General features: G+C 46.6%; 1 protein-coding gene across 2 annotated transcripts; it reads right to left on the reverse strand.

Annotated features, from left to right (window-relative positions):
* Positions 1 to 14,177: 14,177 nt before the first annotated feature.
* On the reverse strand, positions 14,178 to 24,587 carry AMER2 (APC membrane recruitment protein 2). 2 transcript variants are annotated; one of them, XM_043575344.1, is made up of 2 exons: positions 22,837 to 24,587; positions 14,178 to 22,458 (listed from the first exon to the last, which is right to left on the reverse strand). In XM_043575344.1, the coding sequence occupies exons 1-2, from the start codon at positions 23,729 to 23,731 to the stop codon at positions 21,566 to 21,568; spliced, it is 1,788 nt and encodes a 595-aa protein (XP_043431279.1). In that variant the 5' UTR covers positions 23,732 to 24,587; the 3' UTR covers positions 14,178 to 21,565. The 2 variants fall into 2 exon arrangements, with proteins under 2 accessions (XP_043431279.1, XP_043431267.1); XM_043575332.1 differs by having other exon boundaries at positions 14,178 to 24,587.

Raw genomic sequence — 24,587 nt, forward strand, 5'->3', positions numbered from 1 at the left:
TTTCCAATCAGGGTCTCTCCCAGGCTCATCTTTCTGGCAGAGCCTCAGTCTCCTGCAGAATCCTGGCTTCAAAGGAGGTGAGAGATGTGGCTTCCACCTTTCCTGCTCGGGGCACTGTAGAAAGAGGCTAAGCAGACAGCCGTTGGGCTAATCAGTCAGCTGTATCACCATGCATGTGTAAACGCAAACTTCAAACACTGAAGAAACACATTTTAAATGTTGATGTTCCTGAGTGCTTTAGTCATGATTTTTTTTTTTTTTTTGGTTACAAGTGTCAGATCACAATCGAAATTGCCTTTGTTATTATTTTTTTAATCTTTATTTTTGAAAAAAAAATTTTTTTTTCAACGTTTATTTATTTTTTGGAACAGAGAGAGACAGAGCATGAACAGGGGAGGGGCAGAGAGAGAGGGAGACACAGAATCGGAAACAGGCTCCAGGCTCTGAGCCATCAGCCCAGAGCCCGATGCGGGGCTCGAACTCACGGACCGCGAGATCGTGACCTGGCTGAAGTCGGACGCTTAACCGACTGCGCCACCCAGGCGCCCCTTAATCTTTATTTTTGAAAGAGAGAAAGAGAGTGCGAGCGGGGGAGGAACAGAGAAAGAGGGAGACACAGAATCCGAAGCAGGCTCCAGGCTCCGAGCTGTCGGCACAGAGCCCGACACGGGGCTTGAACTCATCAACCGTGAGATCGTGACCTTAGCTGAAGTTGGATGCTTAACCAACTGAGCCACCCAGGCGCCCCTGAAATTGCCTTTCATAGGAGAAGGAATTTATTGGCTCAGACAAGAAGTGCAAGAACAGAACTAGCTTTGTCAGAACATGTCCACTCAGGGTCTCTGTTATTGTCTTAGCTCTGTTCCCCACTGCTTCTCTCTCAGGCAAGATGCTCCTGCAGTGACTAGCTGGCCAACAGCAATTCCCTGTTCATATCCTGCTTGTACAGCAACCCCAGCAGACAAAGAGCCTCCTTTCCCAAGTAGTTTTAGCAGAAGACCCAGAGTGACGTCTCCTTGGACTAGTGAGTCAGATGCTCCTCTTTGAATCAACCATCGTAACCAGGTTCGCAGCACTCTGATGCACCATGTTTGAGTGATGTGTCCCATCTTAGGTCCAGAATGTGGGGCCATCCCTATATGAACACGTCGAACTGAGGGGTAGGAATGGAGGTGCTTTCCAGAGGAAATAGTATGTTGTTACCCAGAGGAGGGAGAATGGATCCTGGAAAGGCGAGTTTAAGAGCTGTCCCTTCCACCAGAATTCTGCATCCCGCCTTCTGTTCCAGATTCCCTTGGGATAATCTCAACTACTTCTGTGGTTTCAACTACTGTCTGATTTAGAACGCTATTGTCTGGAATAAACCTTACTTTGATTTTTTTTCATCCAGTGAAATAGAAAATTCAACAAAAGACATAGTGCATTTGAGGGGCACCTGGGTGACCCAGTTGTTAAGCATCCGACTTCAGATCAGGTCTTGATCTCACGGTTCGTGAGTTTGAGCCCTGCTTTGGGTGAGCCTTGCTTCTCTCTCTCTCTCTCCTTCTCTCTCCCCCCATCCGTCTGCCTCTTGTGGGATTCTCTCTCTCTCTCTCTCTCTGCCCCTCACACACTTGTGCCCTCTCTCTCTCTCTCAAAACAAAACAAAACAAAAACAGTGCATTTGAAAGGAATTTTTTTAAAGGGATTTTTTAGAAGGAGGAAGGGTACAGTCTTTTTTTTCCCCTGTTTAAAAACATGTTAAATGACATTCTGAAATGACTCGCAGTGCTTCTGGTCCTCTACCAAAAATGGAACTGTTCGCTGTCAGATAATCCAGTTTATTTTGCCCAAATGGTGGACACAGACATTTTTGTCCACAAAGGGAATATTGTTTTTTAATTTTTTTAAGTTTGTTTATTTTTTGAGGGGGGGAGGGGCAGAGAGAGAGGGAGAGAGAATTCCGAGTGGGCTCCAGACTTGAACTCACGAACCATGAGATCACGACCTGAGCTGAAATCAAAAGTCGGTCACTTAACCGACTGAGCCACCCAGGGGCCCCCACAAAGCGAATATTTTTTAAAATATATTCTTCTTCTTCAGGAATAGGCCTCTTGATCCTTGGGATCTTCAATTGAGATATTTACTTATTCATTTATCTCATTTAAGGAAGGTTCAGTGGTCATATCTAATCTCAGTTGTCTTAATTCCCAGCAAGCATGATTTTGAGCAATTCTGTCAGGGTTGTATTTTCTCTTCCCTTAGTGTAGCTTATCTTCTGGGAAGGAGGCACACAGATCTGAGTAGGTGACTACCTTAATACCAATTTCTTTAAATGTGTTCCAGGGATAGAGGAAAAAATGCATTATGACCTGGTGTTACCTGTCAGTATCCAAAGCAGGATCTCCACCCAGATCCAGGTTCTTTATTTCGTTTTAATGTTTTAATTTATTTTTGAGAGAGAGAGTGTGTGAGCAGGGAAGGGGCAGGAGAGAGGGAGACAGAGGATCCGAAGCAGGCTCCACGCTGATAGCAGCAAACTTGATGCAGGAATTGAACTCACAAACCATGAGATCATGACCTGAGCTGAAGTCGGATGCTCAACTGACTGGGCCACCCAGGCGCCCCTCCAGTTTCCTATCTTTAAAGGGCATTTTTATCTCAAGGTCCTGAAAACATCACAACTCAACACACCTCGAATGAACTCATCTTTAACGTTTGCTTTTTGTTCAATATTCCCTACTTCAAGTAATTACTAGCTATCTTTCAACAAATTAGAAATTTCTGAATTGTCTGTCATCTCTCTCTGCTTTCATATCCAATGGGTCATCAAGTATTGCTAGTTCCTCCTGAATCTGTCTTGAACCTGTATCTTTCCATCCTCCTCTGCACGAGCCTGAATGTTTTTAAGATTTTTTTAAACATTTATTTATTTTTGAGAGACAGAGAGAGACAGAGCACGAGCAGGGGAGGGGGAGAGAGAGAGGGAGACACAGAATCCAATGCAGGCTCCAGGCTCCGAGGCATCAGCACAGAGCCTGACGTGGGGCTCGAACTCACAAACCGCAAGATCATGACCTGAGCCAAAGTCGGACACTTAACCCACTGAGCCACCCAGGCGCCCCTGCACAAGCCTTAAAAACGCCCTTTTGGGGCGCCTGGGTGGCGCAGTCGGTTAAGCGTCCGACTTCAGCCAGGTCACGATCTCGCGGTCCGTGAGTTCGAGCCCCGCGTCGGGCTCTGGGCTGATGGCTCAGAGCCTGGAGCCTGTTTCCGATTCTGTGTCTCCCTCTCTCTCTGCCCCTCCCCCGCTCATGCTCTGTCTCTCTCTGTCCCAAAAATAAATTTAAAAAAAAACGTTGGAAAAAAAAAAAAAAAAAGAACGCCCTTTTCAGGAATTGCGGGCGACTTACTTGGACATATAGCAAAAGCCTGAAATGCTCTTCTGCATTCCATCTATCACTGGAAAGGAGAACCAGACAAGGAGCTGACTTCATTCAGCTCTGGCTTTAAACCTGCCCCCTCCCTTACCACGCCATCTCACTCACCAGGGGGAAATCACTTTTCCTCTTCGGACCTCAGTTTCCTCACTTGTGAAAGGAAGGGGTTAGACTACATAACCTCCAAGCCCTTCCAGCTCAACAGTTCTGGAACTCTAGTTCCGACAACCCTGTCCCTACCCCATTTATCTCACGGGGTTAGTGTGCAAATTAAAATGACTGTACCTTCAGTGCCTGTTGGAGGGAACGCTGATGAATTCACACTAATTAATCCTATGCCTAGGGATTTAAAACCTAAGAAGTCAGGGGCTTCCAGGAGAGTCACACGCATTCAGCCCAGGGAGCAGAGCTACTGGACCCCTGTCCCGTCACTGGGGTGGGCTGGGGGACAGCTTCCATGCAGGCCTGGAGAGGTGGCTGCAATCACACAGGCAAGACCTTCAGAGAAGGTCACGGGCCCGAGTCATTATTAGCAGGATCACCTGAGCAGTCTATGAAAGACTCCCCCCAACGCCCCCTTTCACTCCTTTGTTGTTTTCTCTCCATTACTTAGGCAGCAAGGGTGGGGAAATTGTTTTAATAGCTGGCACCAGATTTCTATCAGAGAGACACCTGTTTAGGAAAACCCTTGAACCGGCCTATCGGCCTATCGGGGGATAGTGGGAGAGCGTGTTCATCTAGGAGACTGGGAGAGAAGAGGAAAATGGGAGCTGGCAGGGGATAGAAAAAGAAACCCAAATGGCCAATGAATATGGAAACAGCTGCCAGGTCTCCCAGCTAGTGGCTGCCTGGTGAGGAGCACAAAAACCCTGTTCGCCTCCAGGTGGGATAGACTTTGCAGTGAAGTATATTCTCCCTGTGGAACCAGGAGGAAGGAGCTTTCCCCCAAACTACATCCTTGCTTAACTGGATCTCCCGCCATTTGAAGGATGTTATTTAAACCCAGAGGACCAGGTAACCCCAGCGATCACTTACCTTACGTTAGTAACATAACACAACTGTACTTATTACCTTCTGAGTTTTTTAAATTAAAAATGTAGACGGGAGCCTGGGTGGCTCAGTCGGACAAGCATCCGACTTCGGCTCAGGTCTTGATCTCGCAGTCCGTGAGTTCAAGCCCCGTGAGCTCAAACTGACGGCTCAGAGCCTGGAGCCTGCTTCGGATTCTGTGTCTCCCTCTCTCTGCCCCTCCCCTGCTCGTGCTCTGTCTCTGTCTCTGTCTCTCTCAAAAACAAACATTACACATTTCTTAAACTTTAAATTAAAAATGTATTAATCCTGTATTAAGCCTGTGTTTGCTACTACATATCACACCAGAATCCGCTGAGATTTATTATGTCAGTGCTCTTGTTGTGATTATCTAGCAGCTCTTGGGAAAGGAAACAATATAAATAGATTTATCCTGATGTCAAGTAGGGAGGATAGTCGAAATTACTGGTCATGGTCCTGAGTTTCCGTAAAATACCAGTAAATCTCACATGAGTCTGGGGACTTCATGACTGTGTGAAGGGCAGGGGCCCCGAAGCTTTTCCTATGACAGCCTTCATAGAAAACAATGATATTTATGCAGCACTGGGGGGCTAACCCGAGGGGAGCCAGGGACAACCCACTATATGGGGCTTGGTAAAAACATTACATTTTGTTCATATCACATCACACAGTTACGTCAAGAAAAATGAGATAGGAAGTATCAGAGAAAATATTTAAGACTGCCTTTCTGTAAAACTCTTCTGTTAAAGGACTTCACTGAGAGATCAGAGCTCCCTCCCCATGCACACGGCTTTCCTCTCAAGGTTTTAAGCCTCAGGGGGTCCCACCCTCCTTTTCTAACCCTTGATGGCCTCCATCCAGGAGGAAACATGTTCATCCAAATGGGTGATAAAAAATTGAAAACCATTTTTGCAAACCTTTCAAACATTTATAACAGTTGGAATTAAGTTGAAAGGGTCTACCAGCTCCGAAGTTTTTGTGATCAGGGCACATGGACCTCAGACCCACCGGGACTTGGACCCGCCGATGGCCCCTCAAGTGGCAGCTGTCCCTGGAGGATCTCACGTATGCGAGCAGTCCCTCGGAGGACACTGGATCCGCTGAAGATGCCCTTGGCCAGAAGCCTGCTAACTGGGGGGACAGAGATCGGGGCCCCGCCGAGCCCTGCCTCGCCTCACGCCGGGCTGCCCCTCGGCTGCGGAGCCCTGCTTCTTGCCCTTTTCCAACACAGACCCCCCCCCAGCCCTGCCCTCCACCCTTCGTCCATGGAGTGGGCAGCAGCGGCAGAGACGGGGTTCCAGGCGCTGGATCCCCCTGCTTGCATTTTCCAGCCCTCCAGGGAGTCCCAGGCTTTTCATCCATTCGTGAATACCTCGGGATGATGTTAGGCTCTCTACCCCCTGCCCGAGCCACTCTGTGGATCCCCCAACCAGGGGCCACTCTGGGCCCTACAGGAGATCAGCGCCACCAAGCATACCTCTGAGAATATCCAGTTAAAGCCACAAGCAGGGAGTGGAAAAGTAACTCTGAAGGTTCAGAGAAATAGCCTCATAAAATAACAGAAATGAGTGTAGCTGGTAGATCCATTGGGCGTGTGTGTAAGTTGTGAGACTTTAACTCATAACTCATATCAATTTATTTATAGCTACTATAACAAAAAGGTTTTTTTTAATTTTTTTTTTAACGTTTATTTATTTTTGAGACAGAGAGAGACAGAGCATGAACGGGGGAGGGTCAGAGAGAGGGAGACACAGAATCTGAAACAGGCTCCGGGCTCCGAGCTGTCAGCACAGAGCCCGACGCGGGGCTCGAACTCACGGACCGCGAGATCATGACCTGAGCCAAAGTCGGCCGCTTAACCGACTGAGCCACCAGGCGCCCCACAAAAAGTTTTTTTTTTTTAAATTTTTAACATTTATTTATTTTTGAGAGACGGAGACAGAGCACAAGTGGGGTGGGAGTGGGGGGCAGAGAGAGGAGACCCAGAATCCGAAGCAGGCTCCAGGCTCCAAGCTGTCAGTAGAGAGCCCGATATGGGGCTCGAAACCACGAACCATGAGATCATGACCTGGGCTGAAGTTGGACGCTTAACCGACTGAACCACCCAGGCACCCCCAAAAACAACTTTTTAAAAGTGTTATTTGGGCCTGATAAAAATTAAGCCACCACCACCACCACCCCCCCCCTTGCATCCCTGCAATACTGCAATCTAATTCTGATGCTAGTCACTTGGAGTCAGCAGAGATTCCACAGGTGAAGGGCATGGTCCCCAACTGTCCTCATTTCAGATGCCCGCTGCAAGTGTGGTCACCTGCACTTCTGACCAAATGGCTACCAGTTTGGGGGGTTCCCAAGACCCCCTCACGTTGGATAATTCATTAGAATGACTCCCAGAACCCAGGAAAGTACTGTACTTACAATTAGAGTTATTAAAAAAGGATACAAATCAGGACCAGCCAAGTGAAGAGTCACATAGGGCAAGGTCTGGAGGGTCCTAGACACAGACCTCTGTGTCCTGTCTCATGGAATTGGGGTTGTCATCCCTTCCAGAACAATGATGTGTTTACCACCAGGAAGCTACCCTGAGAAGCCTCCGTGTCCAGAGATTTTATTGGGGTTTCATTACATAGGCACGACTGATTAAATCATTGGTTTCAAAGTTGAACTCAGTAAATCTCCAGTCTCCTTCCCCTCCCTGGAAGTGGCGGCGGGGGGGGGGGGGGGGGGGAGTAGGGTGTCAGGCTGATGTCACAAGGTTTGGGGCCCAGGCTTCTAATCACATGGTTGGTCTCTCTAGCATAACAGGTCCCATCCTGAGTCACTTCCTTAGCATAAGCTTAGGTGTGGATAAGGGGCCCACCACGAATAACAAAGACACTCCTATCATCCAGGAAATTCCAAAGATTTCGAGGTTATCTTTCAGGAAGCAAGAACATACATCAGACAAACCCTATTATAACCCCTAACAATGCTGGTTTATGGACACAAGATTCTCAGGATAAGCCTCCCGGACAAATCAGGTATTATATGGATTTTCCACTAAAGGAGGACAAACGAATTGTTGGAGATAGAATTCTGAGCTACACGTCAATATGAGAGAAAGTTATTAGGAGAACAAAGAACAAAGGTGGCAGGAAGAAGGAGAGAGTAAGACCAAAATGTACAGTCATAAGAGAAAGGATTAAAAAGACGCAAGTCCTTGGGGGTGGGGAAACTCTAGACCATCAGAAAAAATGGAGCCCAAGTAGGGTTTCGCCTCTTTATTATTTTTTTAAGTAGACTTGGTGCCCAGTGCAGAGCCCAATGTGGGGCCTGAACTCACGACCCTGAAATCGAGACCTGAGCTGAGATCAAAAGTCAGTTGCTTGACCGACTGAGCCACCCAGGCACCCAGGGTCTCACCTTTTATTCCTATTTAAGGCTGAGAGATGTCGCTGTCAGAAGACCAGTATTCTCTTGAACACAGTGTTGGATTTGGACTTTGATGGGGCTCTCCACTTAGAAGAGATCTCCCTCACACCCACCAGGCAGGCACAAATTGATGGGTATGGTCATGCATCAGACCTGGGGCATATGTGCCAGACTGAGAAAGCAAGATGTGACAAGAATCTTCTGCAATGCAGTCCCATGGGCAAAAGAAAGATTTAGAAGCTTGTTAAGAAAAACACATTGCCATCTGGAAGTAAGTACAAGACATAGATCTAGGAGACACTGGTGTCTTCTGGGAAACACTGAGGTGCTAGCGGAGAAAGATCTTTTTAGATTATCCCCGTCTTCTCGCCTGCCCCCTTGGAGGGTCGGGTAAATGAAGGAAGGGCCAAAGATGTCAAATGTACAGGCCTTCATTTTCCTCAAAGTGGGAGCCTTGAAAATAACCCTGTGTGCATGTGAGGGGTTTTTTATGTGCATTTCATGAAAAGTGTATAATTCTGTACAAAAAGGAATATGCAATTTTCCTAAACACTGAGACCTTGCTTGGGTCTGTTTGATACATTCTTCACCAAGTATTAGTATCTGTAGACTCAACATTTGGATAACTGCCTTTTTTCACATAAACCTTCACTGATAAGTGAAGAATATTATCCTTAAAACTTTTAATATATACATCAATATTTGATCCATTCTAGGATGCATATTTTCACACAGTTTTCCATCTCTAAAGCTGGGTACGTCTTTGAATCAGTGGTGTCTTACAATTATAATTGCCAGCATTGTTTTTTCCTTTATGATACATAAGAGAACGTACATCTGTAGAACCTTAGATTCGATGAAATATGGACAATTGCTTAAAATGTTATGAGACAAAACGTTGAAAGTTTAAAGAACCCCCCATTGTCCTGAGTAGCTTGAATCCTTTAAGAACATGACAGGAATTAAGTGTCCAAATTCTAGAATCGTTAAAGAACTTTAAAAAGTGCCTTCAGGCATGGGAATCTACGGCTTTCAGATATCATATGCTTCTCCTTGAATCTTTTAATGTGACAAGTTGTAGTAATAGACTTTTTTAAAATGTTGAACCATATTTCCATTCCTGGAGTAAACCCAACTTGATATGATGAGTGTTGGTTTTACACACTACCAGATTCAGTTTTCTTTTTCTAAGTTTCATTAAAGAGAAAGAAAGCGCACACACACAAAAGTGGGGGAGAGGGGCAGAGAGAGAGAGAGAGAATCTTTTTTTTTTTTTTTTTTTTTACCTTTATTTATTTTTGGGACAGAGAGAGACAGAGCATGAACGGGGGAGGGGCAGAGAGAGAGGGAGACACAGAATTGGAAACAGGCTCCAGGCTCCGAGCCATCAGCCCAGAGCCCGACGCAGGGCTCGAACTCACGGACCGCGAGATCGTGACCTGGCTGAAGTCGGACGCTTAACCGACTGTGCCACCCAGGCGCCCCGAGAGAGAGAGAGAGAGAGAGAGAGAGAGAGAATCTTAAGCAGACTCCACACTCAGTGTGGAGCCCAACAGGGGGCTCTATCCCACCACCCTGGGATCATGCCTGAGCTGAAATCAAGAGTCGGATATTCAACCAATTGGGCCACCCAGGCACCCCTGGATGCAGTTTTCTGATCTAATATGGAAATGTTGAATTCCATGATAGAGATACATTTTTAATTTTCCTCAACGAATGGTTCTTCCTTCTCTTAAAGAGATTGTGTTAGGGACACCTGGGTGGCTCAGTCAGTTGAACGTCCGACTCTTGTTTCAGCTCAGGTCACGACCCCAGGGTTGTGGGATTGAGCCCCACGTCAGACTCCATGCTGAGCACTGAGCGTGGAGCTTGCTAAAGATTCTCTCTCTCTCTCTGCCCCCTTCCCCGCTCACGCACACCCTCTCTACATAAATAAATAAATAAATAAATAAATAAATAAATAAATAACTTTTTTAAAAAAGAGAGAGAGGGGCGCCTGGGTGGCTCAGTCAGTTAAGCGTCTGACTTGGGCTCAGGTCATGATCTCGAGGTTCGAGAGTTCAAGCCCCGTGTCGGGCCCTATGCTGACAGCTCGGAGCCTGAAGCCTGCTTTGGATTCTATGTCTCCCTCTCTCTCTGCCCCTTCCCTGCTCATGCTCTGTCTCTCTCACTCTCAAAAGTGGATAAATGTTTTAAAAAATAATAAAATAAAATAAAATAAAATAAAATAAAATAAAATAAATAGAGAGAGATTGTGTCAGATTGAAGTTACCTGATCATTAGATGTTTGGTAGGACATTGGTTCTGCTATCTGGTTTTACTGTTTTGTCTGGAGGGGGCGGGAGAGTTTTCACTGTCGATTCCCTTGTCTTTATAACAGTTTTAGGACTTTTCATGTTATCTATTTCTTCCCAAGCCACTTTCAGCAATTTATATATTTTTTGGAATTTGTATGTATTGTCTAAATGTTGAAGTTATTGCCATAGCTTTATAGCACTTTTTCTCTTTTTATCGATGCCACAACTGAGATTATGCCCATCTTCCCATTCTGAATCTTTCTCTTTTTTCCTGATAAATACTATAAATGTTTTACAAAAAAAAAAATCAATTTTTGTTATTTGTTGATCCACTTTAGAGTATCTTTGTTTCCAGTCTCGTTACTTTCTGCTAAGTTATATTACTTAGACTTTCTATGGGTTTATTCTGTTATTCTTTTTCCAACTTCTTACATTAGATTAAAATGGATCCTTAACTCATTAATTCTCAGCCTTTTATCTTTTCTAATGTAAGCATGTTGGGCTGTAAAATTCTTTCTAAGTAATCTTTGGCTGTATTTCACGTTTTAATATATAATGTCTTCATGATTGTGCATTTCTAATTGTTTTCTAGTATCCATTGTCATTTATTCTTTGATCCACAAGGTATTGAAAGGCACATTTAAAATTTGTCCCAAATGTATGGAGTGGTTTTAGTTATCTTATCTCTGCTAATTTCTAGCATACTTGTAGTAAAAGAACATATTCTGCATGTAACTGATTTTGTTTTGTTTTGTTTTTTTTTTTTTTTGGAGAAGCTTTACGACTTACTTCATTGCTTAGGATGTAGCCAATTTTAATAAATGTTTTATTTGTACTTGAAAAGAATGTGGATTTTCCAATTGTTTCTTCCAGGATTACATGTGTCCAAAAGTCTTTCTCAAATCTTTATCCGTACTGATTTTGTGCCTGCTTGATCTTCCAATTACCAAAAAGTTCTACAAACAGCTCATCCACTCTGATTGTGGATTCAGCTGCCTACTGTATGGTCCCCAGTCCATTCTTAGGCCCTGGAACCAAAAGTTGAAAGTTCTAGGCCTCCAGGAATCAGTAGTAACATCCAGGGATTTCTGGCCTCCCTCCTTTGATAGCTCAATATGCATATAGAGAAATAAAAGTAAACATTGGCATTTTTTAAGTGTTCTGTACAAGAAAATTTTAAAACTCTAAATTTCTGTATTGCCAGAAACATGTAAGATCTCTAAGCCTCACTTTTTCATTGAAAAATGGAAATAATAATATCTGAGGTTGAGATTCCCCAGGAAATGACACCAAGACAGAGATTTGTACTCAGGGAGTTTGTCGGGAAGCTTTAAGTGGCCTTAGCAGAGAGTGTTATGTCTCACTCGTGTATACCCACCAAGCTGAGCACGGACCTAACACAGCAAGTAGTCGATGGTTGTTAACTAAACCAAATGACATGAATCTATTTTCTGATACATATAATGGATATAACTTTTTCATCAGAGGAAAGCTGCAGTTAGACTGTGGCATCAGACGTGGGACCACTGGAGGACCTGGCCAAGAGTTGTCCTTGAGCTTCCCAAGAGAACCAGAATCCCCTAGTAAGTTCCTATGCTGCCTGGGCAACAAAGCCAACGCGGAGGCAGCTTCCGACACCGAGAATAACCATCAAGGACTCTCAATTATTTCTAAAAGGCCACTTTTATACAGGGTGTAGGGAATCTAGAAATCTCAGGAGCTAAGAAGGAAATTAAGCTCTCAAATCTTAGACCTAGAAGCCAGAAAAGCATAAAATCTTAAATGATCTAAAATGAGAACCCCCTCCCACCTGGGGGATAACTAGGAAAACGGAATGTGTCTGTCGCTTTGGGTCCTGGTCTTTGCCCAGACTTCTATCCTTTCTCAGGAATATCCCTTTCCCCATGTGACTGCTGGCTCACGAGCACCCGCCATGTCCTGGAGGGTGCAGGAGTCTGTGAGCACAAAGCATGGCGGGATAGAAAAATTCAAGGGCCGTTTTCCATTGCTTTGTTCTCTTTATGACATTGACCTCTTCCTTCTGAGACACAGGTTTTCACTCCCCTTTGGTTCAGTTGCTTCTTCGGGATTCTAAACCTTCAGGTTAAAGTTCTCCACGCGGTGAAAACAGCATGAAAGGCTGAAATCGTGTATGCTCTTAGAATTCTCCTGTGAAGGCCCACATTGGAGACTGACATCTATCAGTGAGTCTAGTGTGGCCAACTACTCCCTCTGCGTCAGAACAGATGGGTTTCTCTGAGTTTGGCTGCTCTGTCACATGAAAATGGTGCTATCATTAAATCCCAGAATCCCACATCCCACTCAGGGCAGAGCAATATTCACTCTATGAGAAGTATTCAGCAACTGAGGCTGATTCAGTACATGGGCCTTGCACGTCCGTGGCTTGAAATGGTAGAGGCAATTGCTCTCTGATTTAAATTATTTTCTCTCTAGCCCATAGAGTTACATTTTTTTTTTTTCCGTGTTAAATACATCAATGATTTCTCTCCGCTGAGCGGGTGTGTACTCAACCACCCAGCCACCTGCCTTCAATCATGGTTGCTCTCTCTCTCTCTCTTCTAGCCCCTTGTTTGGTATCTGGGGAGGGGGGGGGGGGGAAGCGCCTTTCTGATTTCAGCACCATCGTGTCTGTTCACTGCTGTTTTAGATGCCAACACTCCAACCAGCTCAGCTACTGTCCTTGATTTCTTCCACAAAGACTAGGCTTTTCCCCTTAGTCTCTCCTAATTATATGTAGGCTTTTGATTTCAGAATAACCTGTCTCAGAAGATCACGCTTCAGACCACCTCTACTCCCTTCTGTTTGCTTGTTTGTATATAAGCATCCTGCACCACTCCATACCTCATTCCCAATCCAAGAAATCAGTATTTATCTCTATGCACATAAAAGCAAGTTCTCTGTTCAACTCCAGCTCATGAAATTTTAATTTTTATAAGTGCTTTTTTTAATGTTTATTTATTTTTGAAAGAGAGAGAGAGAGATAGAAAGCACAAGCAGGGGAGGGGCAGAGAGAGAGAACGAGACACAGAATCCGAAGCGGGCTCCAGGCTCCGAGCTGTCAGCGCAGAGCCCGACGTGGAGCTCGAACTCACGAACCGTGAGATCATGACCTGAGCCGAAGTCAGACGCTTAACCGACTGAGCCACCCAGGCGCCCCTGAAATAATCCTTTTTTATTTCTTTTACTAATAATAACTCTTTGCCCCACGATCCTTCCTGTAAAAACCCTCTATTTTGTACTACTGCTCAGAGCATCTCTCTACTTGCTGGGAGGGAGTGCTGCCTAATTCACCAATTGCTTAATGAAGCCAATTCGATCTTCAAATTCACTCAGTTGAATTTTGTTTTTTAACACCCCCCCTTCCAAAAAACAGAACAAAATAAAAACCAGAAAACGACTCTTTAAAAGACTCCAGTCGCGACGCCTGGGTGGCTCAGTCGGTTAAGCGTCTGACTTCAGCTCAGGTCATGATCTCGCTGTTTGTGAGTTCAAGCCCCGCGTCAGGCTCTGCGCTGACAGCTCGGAGCCTGGAGCCCGCTTCCGATTCTGTGTCTCCCTCTCTCTCTGCCCCTCCCCTGCTCATGCTCTGTCTCTGTCTCAAAAATAAATAAAAACGTTTAAAAAAAAACGTTAAAAAAAAAACAAAAGACTCCCGTTGGTTGGTCCTAACAGTCACAGCAGATTAGCCGGCCTCATGTGTGCTTATGAGAAATGGAGATTTTCTGAGCAAAAGGCTCAGAGATCAGATCCACGTCAGAATAACAAGGCTTTCGAAAGGCAAACAACAGTTTTTCACTTGTTTACAAAGTGTGAAAAGAAATACGGGCCCACTGTTGGTTTTTTCCACCAATTTCACGCACACGCACACACACACACACATCACACTGCCGTCACCATCATTCGAATCAGTTCTAAAAACTGAAAAGGGTGGAAAGAAGATTCATCCCGAAAAAATAACCTACAGAATTCACTTTAAATGTAAAGGAGCAACAAAATTTATTGGCTGAATTGAACACAACAGTTAAAATGGCAGTGTTGTATTTTCATTTTAAGATGTTTGAATGAAACAAGAAAAGTGCTATTAGTTCAAGCTTCTTACATTCATTAAAAGAGTGGCTATCAAAAACAGCAACATGCACAATGATACATATGCACAAAATGGAATTATATCAACAAATATACAAAATACCCAAAATAAAATATTTACAGGCTTAAAAATATAAACATTGGTTCATTTATCCCATTAAATCATTGGAGGAAGGAGAAAAGATCCTATTGCTATCTGGAATCCTCTTGTAAAACAAGTTTTAAAAACATAGAGTAGTTCTAGAAGACAATTTTTGATGTTTTGGGGGGGACTTAACATTCTATTATAAAAATAATATCTATAAACCTACTAACCATTTTCCTCCTGTGCACAAAAATAATACAGCCAAAAGCTTGTCCTCAAAGACATGCCCGACTTTCAGGAAAACTAATTATAGAGATGGAATTTCTCATTTGGGTCTTCTTTGTCATTATTTTCAAAGAACCTGCAATTCCCTATGGTACACTGAGATATTTCATATAAATAACTTGGTCAAAACCTGAAGTTAGCAATGAGCCCGGCAGAGAGCTGGAGTCAAGTAAAAATGACAAAAATTTACTTTGCCTATAGCGTCAAAACCATTTTCCCTGACGTTCTTGATAGAACGACCACTCTCGGATCCTTCGCATTCAGTTAACTTCATCCTAGAAGCAGTAACAATGTCATCTATTACTTTGTTAGCATTTCTCTTCCTTTCTTTAGAAATAACTGTGCAGTGGGGGATAAATGGTTGCAGTGTCGATATCTGAGAAGGCTTACTAATTCCTTTAGGCTGCCCAGGGCCATCTCATGGCATGTCACAAGGATTTGCTGTGTGTCTGCTCTATGCCCCTATGCGGTTTGACCAGGTATTTTTAGTATCTCTGCTTTAGCTTATTAGATGATCCAGGTAGGTATCTGAGAAAGTTTCATATGTCTCTGATAGCCAGTCACCTAGGCTGTATTTTATTAAAAATACTATCTTCCCACACAAAGCAGAAAGTTACTCTACCAATTACTGGGTGGTTACCAAAAAGGACCCCAGTTTACGATTCAATAGAATGACCACCTGTCACCGAACTCTTCATTACATCTTATTAATACGAGGTCCAAAATCCATTTTAAAAGCATCTCGCCAAGCATAGGCAGGTCATCGATTAGTAAAATAACCTTGTGACCATGTTACAATTTCAAATGGATTGTCCCTAAATACAGGAGTATTAACAGAAGCGGAGTGGAAGAAAACTCAGCTTGCAACCCGCTGGGTTCACTACTGAAATTGTTTTTGGTTTTGTTACTGACAAAACAGACAGCAGATTACAAAATCTGTAGGCAGACCTGCTTGTGTGTAACTCGAGAATAACTGGGGAATATAGTCCACAATTTTGACTGGCCCAGGTGAGGAAAAAACCCGCTAGACTCTGAGATCTTTTAGACTTGCATGTATAAAAGCCATCGAAGAATAAAAACCAAAAAACCAAAAAACCAAAAAACCAAAACAAGTTCACTTTTAACTCAAAGAGTCAGAATAGTCATCGGTTGAATGGTATCCACAATTATAAAAATCTGGTTTGGCTCTCACAGTTCAGAACTTTGATCAGTTTCTTACTTAAAACGACTTATACAAAAATGGAATCATACGGCTAAAAAAGAAGATGTGTAATTAAAGCAGGAGCTATAGAGTTAGGTTTCTCATTCAAATCCTGTCCATTACGTATGAAATGGGCGACTCTGGACAAGGTGTCTCACCTTTGCGCGCATTATTTCCTTCCTCTGCAGGACGGAGCTAATACCCACCCTGCACGGTTCTTGCGGACCGTGGCGATAACAATGCACAGAGGATCGTCCCGGCACAGAGTCGACACATGGTATATGTTAGTTGTTTTACTTCAATATACAACCCTCAAATTCACGGTGGCTGACTTTCTAGGTCTTCAGTAAATCTTAGTTGAATGAATTAGTGAATCGGGAAATAGGCGCCAGAATTCAATGGCCACAGACAGAAGGTAGGATGCGCTACTTTTGAAAGAGCCAGGGGCTTGTCTCTGAAGTTCAGGATTGTATCGAGGCGAGGGATCGCTCAGCTAGTTCCTACTTCAACAAACCACACGGAACACCCAGAGCAAGCCTGGGCTGGGTTGATGATAGAGAACCACGCGCAACGTCTCTCTGCCAGTGATGGGAGCACCATCGTCTCAGACACAAAACCAATTTTCAGCTTCATGGCTTGGGTTGGCTTTTTTTTCTATTGGAAGTGAGCCGGTCATGCCATGAAGTAGTTTTTAGCTCTTGTGTCACCCTAAGTTAGTGAAGACTTTATATTCCTGTCCCAGACACTAGGGAAAAAGAGAGAAAGGGAAAGAAGGGAAGGGGGAGGGGTAAAGATGGAACGGGATGGAAACAAACAAAAAGCAGGAATGAAAGATGGCACACGAGGGGAGTAACATTGCCCAGCCCTCGATAAAAGAAAGATGTTTTAGGGACTGTTAAGAAAGTCCCATCACGGTACGGCTACGTGTGAACTCCAAACTGAAGGGGGTTCTATGAAGTATCAGATACAGTATATGCCCCACGAATACAGGTTGCTTTGAATTTAAGTACTCATCGGTCATAAAATGCGCCCAGTTTCAGTTCCGGAGGCTTCGTGGCCATTTTAATCTGTCCTTTTTCAGTTTGAGAAGGGACTCCTTTCCGTAATCATGAAACTATCATTCTGAATCGCTCCTTGAAAGCATTCTCTGCAGTGAAAGAAAAACATTCCTTATAAGTGGACTATTCTTGCAAGAAGCTGACTCCTTTATATCACCAGCACAGTGCAAAGGCTTTGAGAAGCAATTTATGCCAGCCGTCAGGAGATGCTCAGAGCCAGACGCTGACCGCCCTTGAGGGGGAACCACACTTACCCCCTGACCATGTTACAGACACGTCTTTCTATGAAGCAAATGCTTGCCTCTTGCTTTCCCACACAGGTCTGTAGGTCACCAGTCGGCCATGCTAGCGTGTGGTCCCAAGCTGTCATGCATATTTGTGCGTGGGGAATCAAAAATTCCTAAGGCCGAGTTTCCACGAATAAGAACTATGTTGTTCATCCCTTGGGCTGCCTGGAGAGGACGGAGGGAAACGGGTAGGGCCGAGGTATTTGGGTTCCTCCTGTTATTTCATTCGGGTACTTTAAACCAGCCATTGCCACTGGTGAGAAGAGGCAACTGTGATGCTTTCTCCTTATGTTTAAGAGTATAAAATTCTTTAATTAGTTTCTTAAGAATGATTAGTTGCTTAAGAATGAGCACAAAGTATATGCAAATATATTGGAACACGCCTCAGTAGAAACGGAGCACAGGGGACCAAGGCCAGATTGTCATCATTCAGGGGAGAAATCTGGAATGACTACCCTCAGGAAATGTGTTCCACTACGCAAGTGTCAAAACACTCCACCCTCGCGAGAAGTGTCCCCTTACTGCCATCTGAGGGCACCAAGTAAACATGGTGGGTACGGAGAGAGCGGGGAGAAAGCTGCTTTAATTAATCTCTGCATACAAAGTGAATGGTAGAAAGTCTCTGAAGACTAATCTGACAAAGATGTAAGGAATGAAAACTCGGAAAGATCCGTATAAGAAACCTTGATATCTAACATAGCCTTTTTACCTTGGTAACCGTGTAAGCAAAGGGTACTTTGAATATTATTCATTTAAGTGCAAATACTTCAAAACTTACTTCTGAGATGAATGAAGAAACCCTTAAAACTCAGTAAAACGTCACATTCATCAACGTGAAACGTTTTGTATTTACATAGGCAGATAATCTGTGGAAAACGTATCTAAAGGAAGCCCTTAATGTCCTATATGTCTTTGTTGTTATTAGGTGAAATAATAAAAATCTATTTCCTCTTGCAATTATCGAAAATGCTATAGTAAAATTTCTCCCGGTCAGTGCTAATGGAAGAATAAAAGCATCCAACTGCCATTAGAACTGATGCCAGAGTAGTTCAAGTAACATTGTGTGATGTAGACATTAAAGTCAGGCTGTCTTTGTGCAGAGCCATTAAACTCACTGATAAATGCAGGGCCAACAATTGATTTGACTTTCTCCTCCCTAATTTGTTCAGCTCTCTGACTAAACAGACTTAATCAACCAAGCATCTCAGAATCATACACAACATAGCAAAGGTATCATCAGCCCACATTTAATCCTTCCCATTAAAAAAAAAAAAATCAGCAAATATGGCCAATTTAGGAAACGCATAATAATAACTGGAATATAAATCTATTAAAATGCTAAAAAAAAAAAAAAAGCCAACTCTTCAATCTCCAGGAACATGAATGAAAGTAGCCCTTGGCACAAAAAAAGCAACTATGATTCCTTGCCTATAGGTGGACAAGGTTACGATCCAGGCTTCCTGCATTGGTCCTGATTTCCCATCAACCTACTGAGGCCATTTAATTAATTGCCTGCATCCTTCATTTTGACTGGCGTGGGTGGAATTCTTAAAGATATAGAGGTTTTGGGGTTTTTTTAAATGGAAAACATACGGGAAAAAAAGAAAAAAAAGAGAAAATATTTTACATCTTGCATAACTGGTTAATTGCCAGGCAAGAGAAAATGAAGGTAAACTTTGCTGACACTTTCCTTTACTTATAAAAGAAGACACAGCATCGTGGTGGAATTGGAGAAAGGAGTCCCAGAACTGTGAAAGCAAAAATAGTTTGTCCCAGTGCTTATAAAAGAGATTTATCAATAGATTGCCTTTACTGTTACAATATTCTCATCAGTACTTCAGGTACCCTTAACTTTCCTGTACAGTTGAACAAATGAGCAAACAGAACTTTTGTCATGGATTCACACAGAGGAGACTACAACCCTCACAAGCAAATGCACGAGAAGAAAATCAAGATCCTTTGTTTTACGGCTAGGAAAGAAATGTACGTTCTTTACATTCGCTGGGGGGGGAAATGAATGCAGCTGGAGTCTAACTAGCGCTATCGGGGTGAAATCAAATTTAAATCCCTTTCTCAAGACAGAACGTGTAAAATATTTCCAAGTGTGCAGTAGATGCCTTTGTGTGTTAGTTTGTGCACAGTTGAGTGCATCAGCACGTGTGCGTGCGAGTGGCTTTATGAATTCCTGGTGGTGGGTTCAGAGTGCTTAAGGCTATGTCTGATTATAGGACCTCATCTATAGAAGGAAATTAAATATTAAAACAGTACTTTGAAATGACATTAAGGATCTGACACAATGCAATAAAAGCCAGTAATCTGACTAATAATGAAATTCAACAAATCTCTACCACCTCTTCCAATTGAATCACTGCAAATTTAAAATGGGAACAATCTGCTTTATGCTACTGGCTCAAACTTGTTTTCCTTTGATGTCTGTTTATTTCGTTCCTTTCGTACTGTTGAAATAGGTTTCCATATACTCAGCTTGCCTCTTTCCTTCCTTTATGAAACAGAACACAAGCTTTAAAAACATGTACCATCAGTTCATTACTTAGGCAATCTCTCTGGAAGATGGGAGCTATATAGCTCATATAGTGTATGAATGTTATGCCGTTCACATGCATGTAGTTTTGCTTGGGAATATCTAGTCGTCCTGACACCATGAATCACCTCCTAGTAGGAGCTCTGGTCTTTTGATTACACACACTGAAGAACATTTCACAGAGGATATTACATAATCATTAGAGGCTAATAGCGTTCTAGGAGCTGCTTCAGTTAATCACTCAAAGTATCCAGGCATATGGTAACCTGTTCTGAAATAAATGTTTCATCTAAAATAACAGGAAACATACATATAAGGAAGCCACTTTTCAAAAAAAAAATCTTGGCATAGAGTGTTTATGATACATATGCTTGCCAGTGTCATATTCTGAACATACCTGTCCCAATCACAAGTCCATAAAGCAAAAGTCAACTAACATGAAAAACTGTGTTTTTCTATGTTCCTCATTTGGGGCTCCCTATATTGTAGAATGGTGGAATCCAAAATTTTTATAACCAAGGTAAAAATCTCTGATAAATAGTCTCTTACCCAAGACAAGACAGAACCATTCCTCTGGGAGGTCAACACAATAGACTTTTCTTTTTTTCTTTCTTTCTTTCTTTTTTTTTTTTTTTGTTTTTTTTACCCCTGCATTGAAAGCCAGAGAACCCATATAAAACAAAAACAGAATTGCTTTAGGTTACAGTACATAAAAGAACATCAATAGTTCAGGGACAGTTATCATAACTAGTTATAAAACCAGATTTTAAATTCGAGGTTACTGATAGATTATAAAATGTTAACAGCTGGATAAACTGTAAAATATGCATTATGTACACATGAAAAGGTTGCAGTTTATAAATGCTAAAATACTGTGTCTCTTGGCATTTTAGTGAAATCTTTCCCTGATCCTAATTTCTTCACTGGGTGGGAAAGAAAAAGGAGAAAGAAAGAAAGAAAGAAAGAAAGAAAGAAAGAAAGAAATCCTGCTCTGTTGAGCTTTTTACTTCTCCCCAAACAAATGATCTAAACCAAGCAAACCAAAGTGCTCCTTTATGGTCCTGGTGGTAAATAGTGATCTATTTGCATACCCAACAACTGAAAGTAGGCAAATTTTCTGCCAATCACTGATCCCCTCTGCTCATCAGGTGAACACCAGACTCTTTCAGCTTTGGGGGTGTTTCCCACACAGTGGTACGGCAAAGGGTCTTTTTTTTCTTTTCTCTTTCTTTTCTTTCTTTCTTTCTTTCTTTCTTTCTTTCTTTCTTTCTTTCATCTCACCCTCTCTCCCTCTCTCTCTCTCTCTCTCTTTTTTTTTCTGGAAAGAAAAAGGAAAAGAAGGAAGGAAGGAAGGAAAGTGTCTTGGGAGAGGAGGGGCTCCTCTGGGGTTGGCAGTGGTTCCTCCAGGCCCTCTTTGCACCCTGCCTGGCACGGCCGAGTATCACGGCATGACGCTTACTTAGGTTTGTTTGGTTAAGTCCTGTTTTCTGCAAAGGCAAGTAAAGGTGACTTCCAAGTGTTGAGCGCATCAAAGCAAAAAAAGGAAAAGCAAAGATTTTTTGTTTTGAAAGGTAAAAAAATTAAAAGTGCTTGAAAATAATTCTCAGGAAACTTATCTTGAGAGGAGAATCCCATGTGTAGCACCCCCTCCACGCTGTATCCTGCTGCCCCTGCTGGCCGCACAGGGACCTCCTGGGTCTAGGCTCTGGAGCAGGGACGGTCCTAAGAGCCTCCGTTTAGGGGGAAGCAAAACTTGTTTCAGTGGTTCCCAGGGAAAGTTGTATTCCTTGACGTGTGGTCCACGCACGTCGGCCTCGGAGACCTCACAACTTTTTGGCCGTGTCGTGGCACGCCGCTGCCCGGATGGTGGTCCCAGCCAAGCCCCTGTTGCTGACCCTGCGGACCAGCACTTTGGAAACCGGGATTTTTGTTCTGGGCATCTCACTCCTGACCGGTTGCTGGTGCGCTACGGGATGGCTGGACGGGAGGTTCGCGAGGTGCTTGATGCTGATGGGGATTTTAGAGTCCTTCAGCAGGCTGCCTGGTGTGCGCAGCGGGCAGGTGATGGTGACCGGGGACACGGGCTTTAGCCGGGACAAGCAGGCCGTCTCCTCGCTGGCGGGGACGACGGCCGGGCCCGCATCCGGATCGGAGTAGAGGTCGTAGAGCGCGTCCCCGCTGTAGCTATCCCGGGGGATGGCCGCCTTCCTGCCGCCGCCGCCGCCGCCGCCGGCGCTGTCCTCCTCCGGGCCCGGAGTGGTGGAATCCCAGTAGCCCTCGTCGCTGTTGGGGACGCCCTCCTGCTGCTCCTTCTCCGGGGGTTTGGGCTCCTCCTTGGGATGGAGCTCCATGGGAACCCGGTTGAGCCTCCGGTGCTTGCCCAACGGCACGTCCTTGGCCCCTTCTGCGCACCTGGCGTCTTTGGGGGTCTCCGGCCCCACCTGGGCGTCCAGGGCCGCCGCCGCCGCCGCCGCCGCCGTGGCCGCCGCCTCCTGGGGCCCTCGTCCCTGGTCCTCGGTCTGCGACAGCATGTCCCAGAACTCCTGGAGATAGGTGTCGTCCAGCTCGTCCGGGCTCGCCATCTCCTCCCCGCCGCCCTGGTAGGCCACCACGCCGGGGTTCTTTTTAGACAGGACTGGCTTGCCAGGCCCGGGGGCATGCTTGTCGCAGCTGGGACCCGCCTCGTCCTCCGGGTCTGCAATAATATCTCCGCAGCCTGTAAGAGAGTCAAAGCTTTTCAGTGAAGTCACGTCAGAAAACATCAAACAAATACGATCGGCCGCCGAATCTGAGGGCGGATCGACAGAGGAAGGGTCGGGGGCGGCCGCCGCCCGGCCGCCGCACTCCGCGTCGAGCAGGGGGGCGGGCGGTGCCGGCGCGTCACCTGTCCTGCAGGCATCCTCGGCCGTGTGCGCCTCCTCCCCCGCGCCCGGCTCCGGGGGTGCCCGGGGCTCCTCGGCGCGCCGGCGCCCCGCGGCGTCCTCTCCCCGGGCGCCCTCGGCCCGAGGCGCGGCGGGGCCGGGGGCCCGTCGGCGGTCCGGCGCGGGGGCGCGAGCGGCGGGGGCCGGCCCCGGCTGCCCCCCTCCGGGCTCACCTGCTGCTGGCTCTGGCGGCGCGTCCCCGCGCGGCTGCTCCGGCTGGCGCGCGGGCGCGGGCGCGGACGCGGGCGTCTCCTCCTTGACGCACTCCAGGCTGGCGGTGAGCGAGCCCGGCAGGACCAGGCCGCCCGGCGCCCCCGCGCGCTCGCCCTTGGCCTCCGCCTTGGCCCGCTTGTCCTTCCTGGGCCAGCGCATGCTGCTGAAGAGCCCCTTGAGCCCCCTCTTTTGTTTGCCGCCGGCCCTGCTCGCGTCCGCGGGCTCGCCCCGGCCGCTGTCCGGCCGCCCGTTCTTCCTCAGCAGGGAGAAGAAGCTGTGCGACTTGGCCACGGCGCTGGGGGCCGCGGAGCCCCCGCCGGGGCCCGCCGCCCTGGGGGCGCCCCCCGCCGCCGCCGCCGCCGCCGCCGCCGCCGCCGCGCCCGGCCGCCCCCCGCCGCCCCCGCCGCCGCCGCCGCCGCCGCCGCCGCGCGGCTCCTCCTTCTTGCCGCTCTCCAGCACCAGCACCTCGGCCAGGCCGTCGTGGGTCCGGCTCCTCGCCATCCCCGTCGGACCCGCGCCTTTCGCGTCCCCTTTGTTTTTGACCCCGAAAATGCTGGGCATCGCGCCGCCCGATTTCCTCTTCCTGAACAACTTGAACGCGGCCTTGTTGATCCTGCCCGACGGCTGCTCGGCGGCCGGCGTCTCGGCGGCACAGTCGCAGTGCGAGTCCATGTCTGCCGCGAGGGTCCCGGCCGCGGCCGCCGCCTTCCTCCTGCAGCCCCCCGCGGACGCGCGGTCGCCGCCGCCGCCGCCGCCGCCGCCGCCGCGCCCGCTCGTCGCCATGGAAACCGAGCGGGCTAAGCCGCTTTCGTCAGCCGTGCGCTCGCGCCAGGCCCCTGTCATCGGGTTCTGCATCAACCTGAGCCGCTCGAGCCGCCGCCGCCGCCGCCGCCGCCGCGAGAGACGCACACATCAAAGACCCTCTCCCCTCCCGCCAGGGGCTTACATAACTCCCCAGCCCGCTTCGGATCCGGCGCGGCGCGTGTGCGCGGCGGGGGCAGGCGACGGGGCCCCGAGCCGGCTGCGCACCCGGGAGGCGTCATGGTGGCGCTCGGATCGCGGCCAGTGTTGCCCGCCGCCCTCGCGGTCGTCCTCTAGAGATGCTCCTTCCGCAAGCCCGGTCGCGGATCACGGAACGCCCCCGACACGGACAAAGAAACGCGAAAATTCGACCCAGCAAAATGGTTCCTCCTCTCCGCGCCTGTCCCGGGCCTCATGAGTCTCTCTCTTTGTGTGTGCGTGTGTGCGTGTGTGTGTGTGTGTGTGTGTGTGTGTCTTGCCCCCAGCCTGTCGTGTCTGGCCCTACCGTTTGGGCCCCAGGCAGCAGCAGGCAGGCAGCGCGTCTGTTCGCCTCTGCGGCTCGCCCGCCGCTCAGCGCAGCACAAATCTGCAGGTGGAGGTGGAATCCTCGCTATTGCGGTTCTGATTCTGGCCGCAAAAACGCCAGCCCTCCGTCGAACACCAAGTAGCAACGCTCCGCAAGGAAAGTGCAACAGTTCTGCAGGGTGGACGTGGACTGGTCCTTAGGGACAGCCATAGATTTTTATCTCAGACCCCAGCTCCTGGGGCGCGGGCCACGGGAGCCACTGCCTGGCCCGCCCTGGGCCACGGCGGACGAGTGCAGAGTGGGACACCCTATTTGAGAATCTCAGGTCCACAGGTGGTCCTCGGAGGCCAGGGCCTGCCGCCTTCTTTTTCATTCCGCAGGACA

The sequence above is a fragment of the Prionailurus bengalensis genome, chromosome A1, assembly GCF_016509475.1.
Source record: "Prionailurus bengalensis isolate Pbe53 chromosome A1, Fcat_Pben_1.1_paternal_pri, whole genome shotgun sequence".
Classification (NCBI taxonomy): domain Eukaryota; kingdom Metazoa; phylum Chordata; class Mammalia; order Carnivora; family Felidae; genus Prionailurus; species Prionailurus bengalensis.

Coding starts and splice junctions, on each gene's coding strand:
- AMER2 (XM_043575332.1), bottom strand. CDS start 23,731: ATGCAGAACCCGATGACAGGGGCCTGGCGCGAGCGCACGGCTGACGAA.